Source organism: Panulirus ornatus, chromosome 46 (assembly GCF_036320965.1).
Source record: "Panulirus ornatus isolate Po-2019 chromosome 46, ASM3632096v1, whole genome shotgun sequence".
Classification (NCBI taxonomy): Eukaryota; Metazoa; Arthropoda; class Malacostraca; order Decapoda; family Palinuridae; genus Panulirus; species Panulirus ornatus.
In genome coordinates, this window is record NC_092269.1 from 8,732,306 (window position 1) to 8,749,519 (window position 17,214).

Consider the following 17,214-nt stretch of genomic DNA (forward strand, 5'->3'; position numbering starts at 1 on the left):
AATCAAAGAACATAAAGATAAGCCTATACTGGAATACTAAAAATGTACGACACGATCTACATGTTAAACATACAATCACATTTCCTCATTAATTCACCTTTACACTTCTAATCATATTCATTCATCTCTCTTTTGTAAAAGTATACATCACTTCCTTAAAAACTTCCTTAAATAAAAGCCTTAAAAGTCAACTGCAGTGCATTACTTCCATTATTTTCTAAAGAGTGAAGTTGATGGTTGCCTACCACACTAGATATAAGGTCAAGTAATCTTCATAATACCTCATCTGCTGCTTCATTAATGTTATATGCTCTCCAAACTGTTCCTCAACAGCAGTCAGCTGTGCCTGGTGTTGCTCTTTGGTGTGTGCTAATTCTGTTGTTAGTTCTTGAAGCTGCTGCATAAGATTCTGAATCTGAAAAAAAATAATCAGAATCAATAAAGGCAAAAACAAAATTTCTGATATCATGAACTCTAACAGAAACATTCTGATGTCAAATGTGAAAGAAGAGAAGTATAGACATAATAGGATAGAAAATTTATACATCAAAATTATCCCTAACCACTACCAAAGTGAGTCTACCACAGTACTTTTGCTGGTCTGGTGAAAATCCAGCTTTTAGACAGCCAATGGAAGTTTACAAATGCAAAAACACTTGCCCACTGAAAAAGCAGTAAACAAGATATCAAGCACACCCTTTGATAGATCCTGCCACAAAACGGACACACATGTGCAAGCATAAAATTCCACTGGTTGCTGATTCAAGAGAGGAACTGCAGAAGTTGGTGACTGAGTTTGGAAAAGTGTGTGAAAGGCGAAAGTTGGAGTAAATGTGAATAAGAGCAAGGTTATGAGGGTCAGCAAGGTTGAGGGACAAGTTAGCTGGGATGTAAGTTTGAATGGAGAAAAATGGAAGGAAGTGAAGTAGTTTAGATATCTGGGAGTGGAAGTGGCAGCAAATGGAACCATGGATGCAGATGTGTCATAGGGTGGGGGTAGGGGGCAAAGGTTCTGGGAGTGGTGAAATGGAAACATTATACTGTGAGAGATAGTCACAAGAAGTAGTAGCCAAAATACCTTAGCAAAATACTACAATCAATAAAAAAAAAAATCAATTCTATTTCAAGTGAAACAAAAAACTACTTAAGTATACTGAAATAATTTACATTTGAAAAAAAAATCTTTATATTCAAATAATGTACTTACTGAAAGGGGGGCTATCTTATAAAATCAAGCAACAAATGATAAGAATCTCAAGCACTTCTCCCTAAAACTAAGGAAACAAACTATTTACCTCCTGTGAAGCCTTCTCTTTGGTCATTTGCTCTTTCTGGATAATTCTGTCAGTTTCATCCTTCACTTCTTTCAGTTTACTGTCAGCAAGTGCTTCCGTTTCTTTCATTCTCTCATGAAGTGTCTTGATTTCTTCTTCTAGTTTTTCCCTCTGTTCTTCTATGCTCTTATTTTGTTTTTCTAGTATTTTCTTCTCATCACTCCACTGACAAGTAAATTTCTCTATGTCAACAATATGGCTATCTTTCAACACCTGAATTTTAGTCCTGAAATCATTACCTTCCACTTGTAATCTTTCAACTAAAGTCTTGCTTGTCTTTAGTTCACTGTTCACCTTCTCAAAATCCACCTGTGCCTGCTTGAGCTTTTGAAGACAATGTTTATATCTGTATTCAAGCTGTATGTATTTTTCGTCCTTGTGAGTGAGCTGCATTGTAAGCTGTTCAATCATTTCCTGGTCTTGTTGTCTGTCTTGTTGGATAGATATAAGCTGAAATAACATGCCATGGTAAGATTAAAATTAAAGCCTCTGTGTAATACATTCAGTATGGGTATATTTTCCATCAATGACTAAATGGATATGAATATGATCTATAAGCAAGACAAATGACAAGCTTGAAAGAATCTAGGATTTTGGGATGTTGATTACGTGGAGTTTCCAGGATAGAGTGAATACTATTATGTCCAACTGGTTTATTATATTGTAAGGATGAATTGAGAAATTTTGAAAATAAACTGAGGAAAGTAAGTGATAACTAGAAAGAGATACAAGTAGAAAATACATCTTACTACTATTGGCTAGATATTACTGATGTTTCTTGCTCCCCGTTCCAAGATGGTGCGAGGGTCTGAATTAAGAAAGGAGATATATGAACTGCAAGAAAAAAATGAATCTTAAGAGAGAGGGGAGGATGGTGAGCTTAAGTATGTAGAATGGAATAAACAATGTAAGGATAAAAAGGGTTTGAGTTTGAAGATAAGAAGATCACTGATGGAAAGCAGAAAGAGACTAGATGATAAAACAGAACCCTGAAGGACACCACAACTGTTAAGAAAAAAGGGTGAAGTTGCTCTGTGAAAACCACTGTAATGGGCTGACTAGTGAGGAAATTCTATATCTGGGAACAGAAAGCAGCAGTAAAGCCAAAGGACAAGTTTAAAAAGCAAAGACTTATGTCATAGCTTAATCCATAGGTGAGAAACATGTAACCAGAAATATCAATTTCAACCTTTCAACCACCAAAAATGTTCACCATTACATAAATCAAATCATAAAAGAAATGAAGTCAGTATACCCTTAACACCTTCTTACCTTATTTTTTAACTGTAAATGTTCTCGAGGATTCACTCCAGACAACCAATTCTTATTTGACAAACTATCTGTTGTCTCCTTGAGCTGCAACTTTAGAGTTTCTATTTCACTTGTAAATGTCTCTGTTTGCTGCAAATTCTCTGCTTGTAGCTCATCTTGCTGTTGTACATATTCAGCAAGTCTTGACTGTAGCTGCCCAATCAAATGATCACGTTGGCTCAAAGCTGACTGAAATTCTTGTACCTGCAGTATAATGATATCACTATGTACATGAGAAACCCAAGTAACACACTACTTTCAAAATAAAAATACTATATGCATAAAAAAACTTTCTGAAAATACGAAACGAGGAAGAAATCAAACAGAGGTCCCCTAAGCATTAAGCTGGCATGTTGGAATGTGTACAGCTGTAAGGAGGAAGACAAGAGAGAAGAGATAAGTGCCATGTTTAATGACAGAAACCTGAATGTTCACACTATAATTGAAGTAAAATCTATGGAAAGGGGGCAAGGAGATTTAGGAGTATCAGGGCCTTCTTCTAATGTGGACTGAGCTGTTTGTGCATGTTAAACTGTGGAAAGAATTGGGTTCACTATTAATGGAGACTAAGAGGGCTGGGTAACTGATAGTGCTTACTCACCATGTAGTGAGACGAGTGAAAAAGAAAGGAATACAATCTAGGAGGTAGTGAGTGCTTTGTTATCTCTGATACCAATGATATCCCAGGAGATATGTAGAAAGAATACTGTCAACATATTCCCTGTGTCATAGAAGATAACTATGAGGCATGAAAAGGGAGGAAGGCTGGAAATCCTCCTCTCCTGTACTTCTTTCCAGAAGGAACTGAGGAAGGAGCCAAGGAAGGATTACCTTTCTCAAAGATTCAGCTCCTGCTGCTATTTTGCTCAAATGGGAAACAGTGAACACAAATGAAAGAAAAAGGAGATTAAATCATACTGTTATGGGATCTGTATGAAAGGGTAGATAATGTAAGTAATGAGGTTATAAATGCGGGATATAGACTCTCTGTTGTATATAAAAATGGGGAAAAGTTTGCCGAGTTGTGTCCTGAAATAGGAATGGTGATAGCCATACATGGTTTGAGAAAACATGTAAACACAAGTACATGTGGGTGAATGGGGATGACAGTTAAAGGAAGTTCATGGATTATGTTTTAATCCAATTTCAGTGACACTCTTTCACCTCTGTGGCCTACTACTTGGTATGATCTTTCTTTTGATGTTTCATCATCAGTATATTACAAGTACGGTAATGCTAAAAAATATACTATAACACTGCACGGCAGTCATTAACTGTACAAAATAGTCAATTTCTCAGTGGCAACATAATCTATTTTCACTGTACAGAGGAGGAGTTTTCCAGTGGTATAGCCCCATCTCTTGAACATTCTCTATCATGCAGCTTAAATTTCCGTATGCTGTCTACATCTACAGAGTCTTTAGTCATTACATTCCATCAATCAACTACTTTTATCCTCTAAAAGTACTTCCTTATGTTTATAACAAGTTTTTGTTTAATTTCATGTTACATCCCCTGACTGTTCTATCCCCACATCTCTCAAGGAACTGTTCACTGTCTTTGTCAACAGTCTGTTTTCAAAACTTACAGGTTACAATCAGGTTACCCAGACTCTTCTAAGACGGGCAAATCTAAAAGCTCTAACCTTTCCTTGTATCTTAGTTCTCTAAGTCTGGTGCCATCCATGTTGCCCACCTCTGGACCTTCTCTATTAGCTCACTGTGGTACTTTAGGTGTGGTTACCACACCTGAGAAGCATATACTAGCTTTGGCTTTGTGCATTATGTGAACAGCTTGCTGAATAATTCTTCATTCATAAAGTCTTTCCTGCATGCATTGCCACAACTTGTTTTCCACTACATGAATTATCATACTGAAGGTCTTGCACGACCCCTTCCTTTTACTTTACATTTACTTCGGTTGAACATCATCAAAATTATATAAGACCAACTTTAGGGATTGTCAAGATCCCTTTGAAGCATGTTATAATTCCCCAAGCTATATATTTCCTAAATGGCCTTTGCATACCTGCAAATTTATTCAAGTAAGAGTTCACAGTGTCAGGCAAGTCATTCATATAGATTAAAAGGAGTAATTGTCCCAGAACAGAACTGTGACACTCCATTGGTGACCTCAACCCATTTCAAAAAGACCCTCTAACAGGCATCCTTTGTTCTCTTCCATTTCGAAAATATTCTGTCCATCACATGAATTCCCCTTTATTCCTGCCTTGTGATCCAGCTTCTCAAACAGCTTCCCAAGCAGTACAATCTTGCAAGCATGTAATTACCTATTTCTACAATAAAGGGATGGAGTTCTACATTCATAGGGCCCCATCCCTCAAACATTCTCTATCATACACTGTAAATCTATGTGTGCTGTCTGCATTAAATGTGTCAGTGTATACCTGCATGCATGATCATTTACATTTGTGACTCATTTCTTAAACATTGGCAAATGTACTGCTACAAGTATTCATATTTTTTCATAACTGATCTCCATTTGCCTCGTTAGCTAAGTGGCACAAGAGCAGGCAAAGAAAGGCCTCATTTGCTCACTTCCATTCTATAGCTGTCACATGTAATGCACAGAAACCATGGCCCCTATCCACGACCTCACCCCCACACCTTTCCATGGTTTTCCCTGACTGCTTCATATATCCTTGCTCAATCTACTGACACTATATTGCCCCCTCCATATCTCATGGATCCAATTCACTTTATCCCATGCATGCCCTTCATCCTCATACAAGTCCTTAAAATATTTTCATTCCATCCTTACTTCTCCAATTTGGTTAACCCCTTCTCCTTGAACCCCCCACTTTCGACACATATCCTTTGCCAACCTCTCCTCACTCTACCTATCTATCTATTCATATCTCTGATGCCCATTCCCTTTGGGAACTCCTTCAAGGGGGTGACCAAAACAAAAGTGTCTACATAACTGTTGAAATCGAGTGCATCGTAGTTCTCCTCACCCATTTTCTTCATAAGTCTAAATCAATTCAGCACATACTCTTCAGCTATCTCAACCACACTCTTCTTATTACCATACCTCTCTATCAGCCTTTTATTACTTGATCATATCACTTAAAAAATTTTCCCAAGACATTTAATTCTTAACACCACAACCCTTCTCTGCGCAGCCTCATCTAAATCACAAGAGTATGGATGTAGCTATTGATTCTTATGAATGAAATTTATGGGAGTATGCGTAACAAACCTTTTTTTTGTATTGTTCGATTGCATCTTTTTCTGTAGATGATGGTGAAGTATTTTGTGAAGTACTCTCTTGCTCCTTCAGTGTGTTGTTCTTAAACTGTTCAGCTTGACTTGTCAGCTGTTTTGCTGTAAAGAAATAATGCTCAAAGTTAAATTGATACCCATACACAATAAAGTCATTCATATACAATCATATTATGTAATCAAGCTCATTTCCTCAATCTTAAAATGATGCTTTGGAATATCATATATACTGGATACCCCAAGAATCAACACTTCTGAGGCTTTACCTCCATCAAATCAGAGAGAATTTATGAATCAACAAATGATATGCATCCAGCAATTCAAACTTTCTGAAAGCCAATTATCCACAATTCACACTTTTTTGCACTTTCATAAAACCTTCCAGTACAATTTTCTTTCTTTTAAATAGACATTACTGTACTATTTTGTTCTGCACTGTAAAGTACCTAAAAAATTGTATTTAACCATACAAATAATGAATAATGAAGCAAAATTTTTTTTTTTACAGACATTAAATTTTTGGCACAAGCTAGCTTTTACATTAACAGGTAATTGTGTATGATCCATGCCTTTTTTGCACAGTGCTTCCTAAGCACCCAACTAACTCCCCTTCAGGAAACTCAGAGTGGTTGCAACTCCTTCCTACAACTGAGTAAAGAAGTAGAAGATTATCGTGTTGTCAACGAAGCAAAAGTTGGTAATCAATGAGTGCCCTGAAAACGGCACCCATCAACATGTAAACAATACAGTACAGTTCTTCCCTTTGGGTCTGTACATGGCCTGCCCATCTTTTAAGAGTGATAAGTGTGATGATGGCAGCAAGTGTAAAAAACAAAATCAATGCTAATATGGATGCCCTATATCATTTCATGATCTAGTACTGTAACCCTTTCACTGTGGCTTGTCTGCAGTCAAGACGGCGCTTTTACGCTAAGATGTGTGGCTCGACTTTCATAATTAAAAAAGATATACTTTGCTGGAGCACAGCCACATTTCTGCCAAAATGCTTTCCAATTGTAGAGCTACAAAACCTACAGTACTTTCACAGAAAGATTATCAGTCAAGCTATCATTATACTTTTGGGATATTTTGTTATCTTTGTACCATTTATTCTATACTGTTTTCAGGGAATTTTAGCATCATGTGGAAACATCATAGTCTTTTCAAAACAGATATACAAAGGAATTCAAACAGCAAAGTACCATAGGGTCCTTTTAAGGCTGTTTGTGATAGTGGTGATAATGGGAGATATCAGAAACTCAAAGATCAGTGTGGTATACGTTAGAGTGTAGACAACTAATGAAAAGAAAAACCTGCAAATTGTCAACGTGACTAAGGAGGTGCAAATAATATAAGTCATGGAACTGAAGCAAAATATTTCTATCTATATCTCTGATGCCTCTTTCAATTGGTACTCCCTCAAAGGGGTGGCCATGGCAACAGAGTCTCAATAACTAAAGAACTCCAGTGCTGCTTCTTAGCCTTTAGTGCCTCACCCTTAACAGGTCATTGGCAGAGGATAAGTCTAGTGCAGTGTTTGCAAAGTCTCCTACCTAATATTCCTAATGACTACTTCTGTCTAATGCTCCTACCTACTACCTCTACATAATGTTTCTACCAAACAATCCTGCCTTAATGTTCCCACTTACTACTTCTAACTACTGCTCCTTCCATTTTACTAAAGGCAGGGCTGGCACATAGTGCTCATCATATCTATCTTGTCTATCTATTATATGAATGTACATAAGCATTCACAAGATATTCACTACATGAGATATCCACAAGGACCAAAAGCACAACAGATCAAGCAAAGGTGACCTGACAGGCACCGGACAAAGCGCTGCATTAAGACTTACACAATGCCTCATAATATTTCAAACTGTACTTGAGGAAATTCATCCACTGCTATTTTCCTCCCTATTTTCATTTCATACTTTCTTAATTTGCATTTCTGAAAAAAATTGTAAAATGTTCTCCACTATTTCAACTTTTTTTGCAATTCCCACATTTTGGAAAAAGTAGATTCTCTCAAAAAATTCATATTCCAAATGCTAATCTAATTAAACAAGAAAACAAATTATGATGGTACCTATTGCAATGTATCAACTTCAAGCAAGAAACATTTAAAAATTTTTTGAAGTTTAAGAAGAGCAATACATGATTTTCAGGCAAGACAAACTACATGGAAAATTTTCTATATACATAAAACATACAAACTTCATGCAACTACAAATTATATTCTGACTCAGGTACCAACTACATATCATTATCATGCTTAATTTTATATATATAAACAAGAAAATTAGCAATTCCTCCAGTGCTCACTATCAATTTCCTCCTGGAGCTGGCTAGATGGCTGAATGGGTGATGTGCCTGGATCAGTAAATTTGGCCTGAGCTTCATCTTTGCCACCCATCTGAAATCAAATAAATCATGAAAGACCTTAGACAGTAAACTACAGTATTCAAGCAACAATTATCAAACAATCAAAAATCCTGTTTATCATGTTTTTACTAGCAAAAATTTTTTTAATAATAACACTTATGTTCATGCAAGCAGTAGACAAATCACATTTTCAAAGTTAAAAATTACTGCATTAACAGACAAGCTGATGTACGTGGTATCTGTGAACCTTGGCTATACATCAAAAAAATCTAATTCCCTTTCAGACATTGCAAAGGCATAGTACATTTTATCTAACAGGGGTTGAGTGATCTTTACCTCTTTGTATGCCTCAGTGAATTACAGTATCACTTTTACAAAACATTATTTCAGGGGCTATCTCCTCCTTAACCTTGCTTGTACCATAGGCTTGCTGAAGCACAGTCTCTGTAAGCCTTGTCTTAAACTTTCTGAAACCTTTGGTGGCGGGTGTGTAATAATCCTCTTGTACAGTATGGCAAAGAGTTCTACACCCATGGGATCCCATCTCTTGAACTTTCTCTACTATTATACAACTTTTTATGCTCTGTATATTGTCAATATTCCTAGTTTCATTTACTTTCTTCCACTCACTCACTATGACATCAAAAAAGTACTTTGCCCCTTTGCTGACAAAATCATCCTTAGTATCTTTCTTTGGCATTTGGTCACTCTTCTCAGTGTATCAATAAGAATTGTTCACTACTCAACATTTTCAGCCTGGTATTTTTTTTTGCAAACTAGGAATGCTCAACAAGTAATTCATAAAAAAGTAATGCTTTCTATAGTCTTTAGTAGGGTTAACCATCTCAAACTTTCTACGCCATTAAGTATCTTTTAAACCCTTTTGGTACACAAGTGATTTTCTGGTCTCCTCACTGTGCATAAACAGTGCACAAATAAAATTTCCAAAGAATTCAGTTTAACTATTCCTAGTCTAGGAAATACCTTTAATTCTACATGTATAAATTTTTTTTCTTTTTTTTTTTTGCTTTGTCGCTGTCTCCCGCGTTTGCGAGGTAGCGCAAGGAAACAGACGAAAGAAATGGCCCAACCCACCCCCATACACATGTATATACATACGTCCACACACGCAAATATACATACCTACACATCTTTCCATGGTTTACCCCAGACGCTTCACATGCCCTGATTCAATCCACTGACAGCACGTCAACCCCGGTATACCACATCGCTCCAATTCACTCTACTCCTTGCCCTCCTTTCACCCTCCTGCATGTTCAGGCCCCGATCACACAAAATCTTTTTCACTCCATCTTTCCACCTCCAATTTGGTCTCCCTCTTCTCCTCGTTCCCTCCACCTCCGACACATATATCCTCTTGGTCAATCTTTCCTCACTCATTCGCTCCATGTGCCCAAACCATTTCAAAACACCCTCTTCTGCTCTCTCAACCACGCTCTTTTTATTTCCACACATCTCTCTTACCCTTACGTTACTTATTCGATCAAACCACCTCACACCACACATTGTCCTCAAACATCTCATTTCCAGCACATCCATCCTCCTGCGCACCACTCTATCCATAACCCACGCCTCGCAACCATACAACATTGTTGGAACCACTATTCCTTCAAACATACCCATTTTTGCTTTCCGAGATAATGTTCTCAACTTCCACACATTCTTCAAGGCTCCCAGAATTTTCGCCCCCTCCCCCATCCTATGATCCACTTCCGCTTCCATGGTTCCATCCGCTGCCTGATCCACTCCCAGATATCTAAAACACTTCACCTCCTCCAGTTTATCTCCATTCAAACTCACCTCCCAATTGACTTGACCCTCAACCCTACTGTACCTAATAACCTTGCTCTTATTCACATTTACTCTTAACTTTCTTCTTTCACACACTCTACCAAACTCAGTCACCAGCTTCTGCAGTTTCTCACATGAATCAGCCACCAGCGCTGTATCATCAGTGAACAACAACTGACTCACTTCCCAAGCTCTCTCATCCCCAACAGACTTCATACTTGCCCCTCTTTCCAAAACTCTTGCATTCACCTCCCTAACAACCCCATCCATAAACAAATTAAACAACCATGGAGACATCACACACCCCTGCCGCAAACCTACATTCACTGAGAACCAATCACTTTCCTCTCTTCCTACACGTACACATGCCTCACATCCTCGATAAAAACTTTTCACTGCTTCTAACAACTTGCCTCCCACACCATATATTAATTAGATAATTAAAACTATCAGAGTCGTTATTCTTTCTCACAAATTAAGAGTTAAGCATTCCTAGTTTAGGAAAAAACATTATTTACTGGACTGGCCAAATCTACATTCAAGTGGCAGGGGAGCATCAAAGGAGGCAGTGGGCATCACTGATGCACTTAGTTTGGGGCTAAGGGAGTGCAAGTATTGTCCACCACGGTCATGAGCAGGTAATTGACAACCTCAATACATTTCAAGAATGGCAATTGCCTATTTGTTATTGCCTACCTATACTGAACATGGAGGAAGTTTTGCACTTGTGGGACCACCTCTTTGAACACTTTCTACTGTTGTACAAAGTCATAGATTTGTGCATGCTGTCTGCATTAATCATGTCTTCATAATGTTGTGTGTGTGTGTGTGTGTGTGTGTGTGTGTGTGTGTGTGTGTGTTTAAGCAAACATATGTGCTGATTCATAATCATGTTTATGTTTTCTTATGCTTTTTGCTCTTTGCTGGTGTTTGCTTATACCTCTGTGATGATTACTCTGTAAAAGTTAAATTTACAGAATGAGGTGCAACAAACCTTTTTCTTAGACTGCTCAACAGCTTTCTTTTCTGTAAGTGATGCTCCAGTATTTTGTGAAATATACTGTTGTTCCCTTAGTGTCTGATTATCTGTACATAATGAAAGAATAATAATGTTAAATTCAGACTCACATACACTTAAAATCATCAAGGCACATTTAACATTATTAAGACCATTTCATAAAAAAGTACGCTTTTCATGGTAAAGTACCAGTCATAAATAAAAAAAACTACTTAAAATTCAGCAACTTAAGTTCAGCATGTGAAACATGATTTTCAGGTAATGATAAACTAAGCATATAATGCTTTAAACATGAGCAAAATGTAAATGCTAAGTAGCCAGATGAATAACGTTCAAATTTCATCGAGAGATAATAATATCCATAAGGTCCTTCAATGCTCACTATCAATTTCCTCCTGGAGCTCGCTTACGGACGAGTGAATGGCTGATGCATCAGGATCAGTTGATTCAGCCTGAGCTCCATCATTGCCATCCATCTGAAATTAAACACATCTGTAAAGACCTTGGCCAATGAAATATCTAGGCGCTGACATTCAATGGCTCATGTTCCCTTGTATGTGTTATCATTGAAATAATAGTTTAATTTTTCAAGCAGTATACAAAACAAGCTTTCAGAGTTGGTTACGACTGTAACAAGAAACATGATGAGCTATTTTGTTTCTGTGAAACTTGCTTAAACACTGGAAATGCACATGTCCTTGAAAAAAAAAATGCAATGCCTGGGTATGCTTCATTTATAAAATGACAGTAGAAAGAAAGTTGTAGTGTTTTGCTGTTCATCAAAATCTTTCTTAATACCATAATGAAATACGTTGAGGCCCTGAATAAAATCAACCTCATGTTTGTGAGAAAAAGGGAAAAGTTTTTTATAAAAAATAAAAAACTGTCTTTACAAACTCCAAGTACAAATACCACAGGTAGATGAATAATCCTATGTCAGGCCAATGATTAAAGGTCCAGTACACTTGTACACATGACTGTTTCTCAGGTGTACTTTATATTGGAGAAGAGATATTTAGTTCATGGAGACGATGTGCTGTATGAAGCAATGGTATTATCCATATTTGAAAGATAAGTCTTCAATGAGGTTAAAACCAGCAGCTGCAGCTGGTTATATAAGGTGATTCAGTCTAATCATACATGCATTACCTGGGTTTTCAGTAGGGTCTAATGAAACATAGGGTATCAGAAAAACAACACCTGCTGTTGTACTTTTTAGTTCAATGGTCAGGCTCAGAGAAATTCAAAGTATTATGTTTTAAAAGAACATGTTAGATCAGACACATTGTTTACACCATGCAGTCTGTATTACAAGTGAATTATAAACTGTTCCTGATCTTATACAGTACTCTTTATCTAACAAAAAATGACACTGCAAACGAGCTTATTATGATAAAAATATAACATATCAGTCTATGACCAAAGGAGGGAGTTACTCCCAGGGTGGCATCTGTGCAAAATGTATGATCTATGGTCAAAAATGACAATTGGAGCTAGGATCCAGTAAAAAATAAAGCAGTGGGATAAAAGCCACCTTTTCTATCTATCTATTCGTATTTCTGACGCCGTTACCTCCTGGAACTCACTCAAAGGACAACAGAGTCTCCATAACTACTGAACTTGAACACTAGTGCCACTTCTCAGCCTTTACTGCCTCACCCTTAACAGGTCACTTGCAGAAAGCTAGTGCAGCTTTTGCAGAGGCTCCTAGCTTATGTTCCTACTACTTTTACCTAACGTGTCTCCTTACTGTTCCAATCTACTCATTCTACCTAATGCTCCTGTCTCATGTTTCTACCTACTACTTTTACCTAAAGCCACCTTTTATGGGGGATAACATGCGTCTTCCTAAAGACATATCTCAAGAGCCCTATACGTAACCATTTCAATGTAGCAACCCATGTGAGAAACCCAGTACATGTGTTCATCACATAGAGGATAAACTGTAAGTATCTCCACAATGCAGTACTTTGCCTAGTCAGAATGTTTCAGGTTTGGTATTCAATACATTTTTCATAACTGCTAATAAACAGCTCATGCAATCCTTTACCAGTCGAATAACTTTCTTCAGACTTGGGACATAAACTCCAGGTAATAACATCAAACATCAACATTTCCACATATTTCAAGTAAACTCTTCTTTACACACGATAGACAAGTTAAATGCAGCATGCACAACATTCCAATATTCATCATACCAAATTTACGACACCGTTCAAGAGCTTATCTTCACCGACCTTCTTTCGTTTTGGGCCTTGTTCTCTTTCTGCACCATCTTCTAATTTGTTCTTGGTAGACTGTTTTCAACAAGAGAGAGAATAATCCATCACAATCCTTATTACAGCACACTTACTTAAAAATAATGTCTGAAGTAAATACAATACTTGTGAGATATCTCAGTCTATCAAAATCAAATGTGGCTATATGATACTAATACTATCTTCAAAGCATGTAATGTGCAATGTATTCTTCTATTCTTTCTCAGAATAATAATCAAAGCTCCAATAAGTAGCCACATGATATTATCTCTAAGAACAATGGAATTTTCAAAGATCTAATACCTGGAAAATCCATATAAAAAAAATCCTGTTATAACACAACTCCTCATCGATCTACTATCCTTTGATATTTACTTTGCCTTCTTTCACCTTAGAATGTTTTCCAGTTAATAAACCTGAAATGACATGCCATGACAACTGGAATCCTATTTGGACATGTGTGCAGATAAAAAAAAATGCATGAACTTACAAGGAAACCTAAACAATTTCCAAAGCTAGTATGACACACTATTGAATAAATTTGACCCAAGTAAGTGTAATGTGGATGGAATAAACTGAAAGTATATGGGTAAGCAAATACTTAGTAAGCTGTTCTCATCCAACAATAGGCCAAAATTAGAATAAGCTTCTCAAGTTTTGTCACAGCATCTACGGAAGCACAGTGCAGAAGAAAGCAACAAAGATGGTATAAGAATTAAGACAGCTAAGTTACTGGGAGAGAATATGAGCCTTAAAAAACTGCCCATCAAGGAACAGAGAAGAGTGACGAGTGTCCTGCTTACAATCTATAGATTCTTAAACCAGACTGATGATGAAGACAGTGAAAAGATCTTTGAAATATGTAGTAACAGAACAAGAAGACAACATGAGGTACTTTTTATAGTATAAGAATGGTGCATGATGGAATAAACTGAATGAGAAAATGGTTTAAAAAGTTGTACAAGAGTGGACTTTGTTCAGGGGATGGGGCCCAATGAGTGTAAACCTAACTCCCCCCACCATAAAGTACAAAATAAGTGATTACACGCCAAATCACACACACACACACACACACACACACACACACACAAACACACACCACACACACCACAAACACACACAACACACACACACACACCTTGGGAGAATAGTTAAAAAGACCAACAGTCTTCTGACAAATATTAGAATTGCATTAAAGGTCACTGATAAGGAAATAGTTAGCAAGCAGTTCACCTCCTACATAAGGCAAAAACTGGAATATACTTCTCAGTTTGGTCACAGCACCTTTAAAACATGAAGAGCTAACACAGGAGGTCCAGAGGAGGCAACAAACAAAGAACCAGATATAATGCAGCTAAGAAACAAGGAAAAGCTAGAGGCTTTACATTTGCTCATCATGGCAGAGAGAAGAGTGGGCAGTGCTGTTATCACAACCACTGAATTTTCAAAAGACAAATGATTCTATGGTGAACAGTTCTTCATAACATATAGAAATAAAACAACTTGGCGACAAACATAAAACTGAGCAAGAAACTTGTTGAAATTACGTAAATAAAATATCATATATCAAAAAGGCAGAAGATGAATGGGATGGACTGAATGAAGATATATGTGAGTAACACATAATAGTTTAAAAAGGTGTACGACATGAAAGGGTTCAAGGTATGGGGTCCCACAAGTGTAAAACTCCCTATCTGCATAACAATGGCTGCGTGGTGAGCCAGCACTTCAGTGGTTGTCGAGTTGCAATCCTCTGACCCAGGTAGCTGTCTTATCTTTCTGCCTCACCCAAACATGGACCACTAGTATCCTGTCAACAAACATACAATCTATCCATCACAAAAAACAATTAACAGCAATTAACTCACACAACTCATTCTTTGTAACTGTACATTTTCTTATGGTGAGTGCTATGTGCTAACTCTGCCTTTTGGCAAAATAGTACGAGCAATAGGTAGAAGTAGTAGGTAGGAGCATTAGGTAGAAGTAGCAGGTAGGAACGTTAGGCAGCAGCATTAGGAAGAAGAAGTCAGTAGGAACATCAGGAAGAAACCTCTGCAAAAACTGTGCTAGACTTGCCTTCTGCGAGTGGCCTCTTAAGAGTGAGGCAGTATAGGCTAAGAAGTGCTAAGAAGTGGCACTGAAGTTCACTAGTTATGGAGACTAATGCTGTGGCCACTCTCTTGAGGGAATTCCAGAAGGGAACAGGCATCAGAAATATAGATAGACAGACAAATAGAGTGGTAAATGAATGAGATGAACTGGATGGGAATACATGTGGATAACATATAATAGTTAAAAAAAAGACTGTACGACACTACAGGGTTCAAGATACAGGGTCCCACACATGTAAAACTCCCTGTCCATAAAATGTAAATAGGTAATCAAATAGTACAGTCCTAGTGATAAAGAAAATTCTTGTTAGAAATATGTCAAAAAGTATCTTTACAAGAGTGGTAGATGAATGGAATGGACTGAATGAGAAAACAATGAATGTTGACAGCAAACAAAAATCTAAATAGTTGCATGATAAAAGAACAGGGCTCAAGAGATGGGACCCCAGAAGAGTACGACTCCACAAGTGTAAAATCTTCTGGCAAACCAAATATACCAACTTTAAACTGGTCTGCAGCTGAGGACTGTGAGGAATGACTGCTTGAAAGTAGAATGGGCAGTGGCATAAAGGGCCACGCCACTTGGTCTGTTTCGTGTTTGCTGACATTATTCAGAAGTTCATGTGATGCTCACACATGGGTGTGACTGGTATATTTCAAGCAAAATACTAAACCTAAAGATAGATAAATCACACCTGCATGGAAGATGAAGTGAGACTTTCATAGGTTTCTTTATTTCAAAAGGGTTTCACATCCTTTTACATTAATCAACCCCATATTTTCCTTGATATAAGCCACATCACTGTCATTTTAACAGACTAAATCATAATGCTCCAAATCACACTCTGCACTTCTCATGGTATTTTCCAACCACTCACTAACAGTGTAGAACATGTCACTCAATATGTGGAGTTAGTTTGGATGCATGGCTCAGCTGATAATTTACCAAAACCATCATAACACAAAAATCCCACCTAACCTTTCCTAGCCATGATGTACTTTGTAACAGAAATATTTTTTTATATATTTTTTTTTATTTTGCTTTGTCGCTGTCTCCCGCGTTTGCGAGGTAGCGCAAGGAAACAGACGAAAGAAATGGCCCAACCCATCCCCATACACAATGTATATACATACACGTCCACACACTCAAATATACATACCTATACATCTCAATGTACACATATATATACACACACAGACACATACATATATACCCATGCACACAATTCACACTGTCTGCCTTTATTCATTCCCATCGCCACCTCGCCACACATGGAATACCATCCCCCTCCCCCTCATGTGTGCGAGGTAGCACTAGGATAAGACAACAAAGGCCCCATTCGTTCACACTCAGTCTCTAGCTGTCATGCAATAATGCCCGAAACCACAGCTCCCTTTCCACATCCAGGCCCCACACAACTTTCCATGGTTTACCCCAGACGCTTCACATGCCCTGATTCAATCCACTGACAGCACGTCAACCCCGGTATACCACATCGATCCAATTCACTCTATTCCTTGCCCTCCTTTCACCCTCCTGCATGTTCAGGCCCCGATCACACAAAATCTTTTTCACTCCATCTTTCCACCTCCAATTTGGTCTCCCACTTCTCCCCGTTCCCTCCACCTCCGACACATATATCCTCTTGGTCAATCTTTCCTCACTCATTCTCTCCATATGCCCAAACCATTTCAAAACACCCTCTTCTGCTCTCTCAACCACGCTCTTTTTATTTC

The 17,214-nt window shown here is 37.7% G+C and overlaps 1 protein-coding gene across 8 annotated transcripts in view; it reads right to left on the minus strand.

Annotated features, from left to right (window-relative positions):
* LOC139763124 (uncharacterized) overlaps window positions 1-17,214 on the minus strand; it is a 273,587-nt gene that overhangs the window by 246,771 nt on the left and 9,602 nt on the right. For 7 of the 8 annotated variants that reach the window (XM_071688803.1, XM_071688809.1, XM_071688806.1 and 4 more), the window contains exons 3-10: window positions 13,343-13,402; window positions 11,488-11,581; window positions 11,082-11,173; window positions 8,216-8,306; window positions 5,868-5,992; window positions 2,607-2,849; window positions 1,296-1,784; window positions 282-415 (exon numbers count right to left, since the gene is read on the minus strand). In XM_071688803.1, coding sequence (XP_071544904.1) covers window positions 282-415; window positions 1,296-1,784; window positions 2,607-2,849; window positions 5,868-5,992; window positions 8,216-8,306; window positions 11,082-11,173; window positions 11,488-11,581; window positions 13,343-13,402 — 1,328 coding nt within the window. The remainder of the gene's footprint in view (window positions 1-281; window positions 416-1,295; window positions 1,785-2,606; window positions 2,850-5,867; window positions 5,993-8,215; window positions 8,307-11,081; window positions 11,174-11,487; window positions 11,582-13,342; window positions 13,403-17,214) is intronic. The other variant, XM_071688804.1, reaches the window with a different exon arrangement.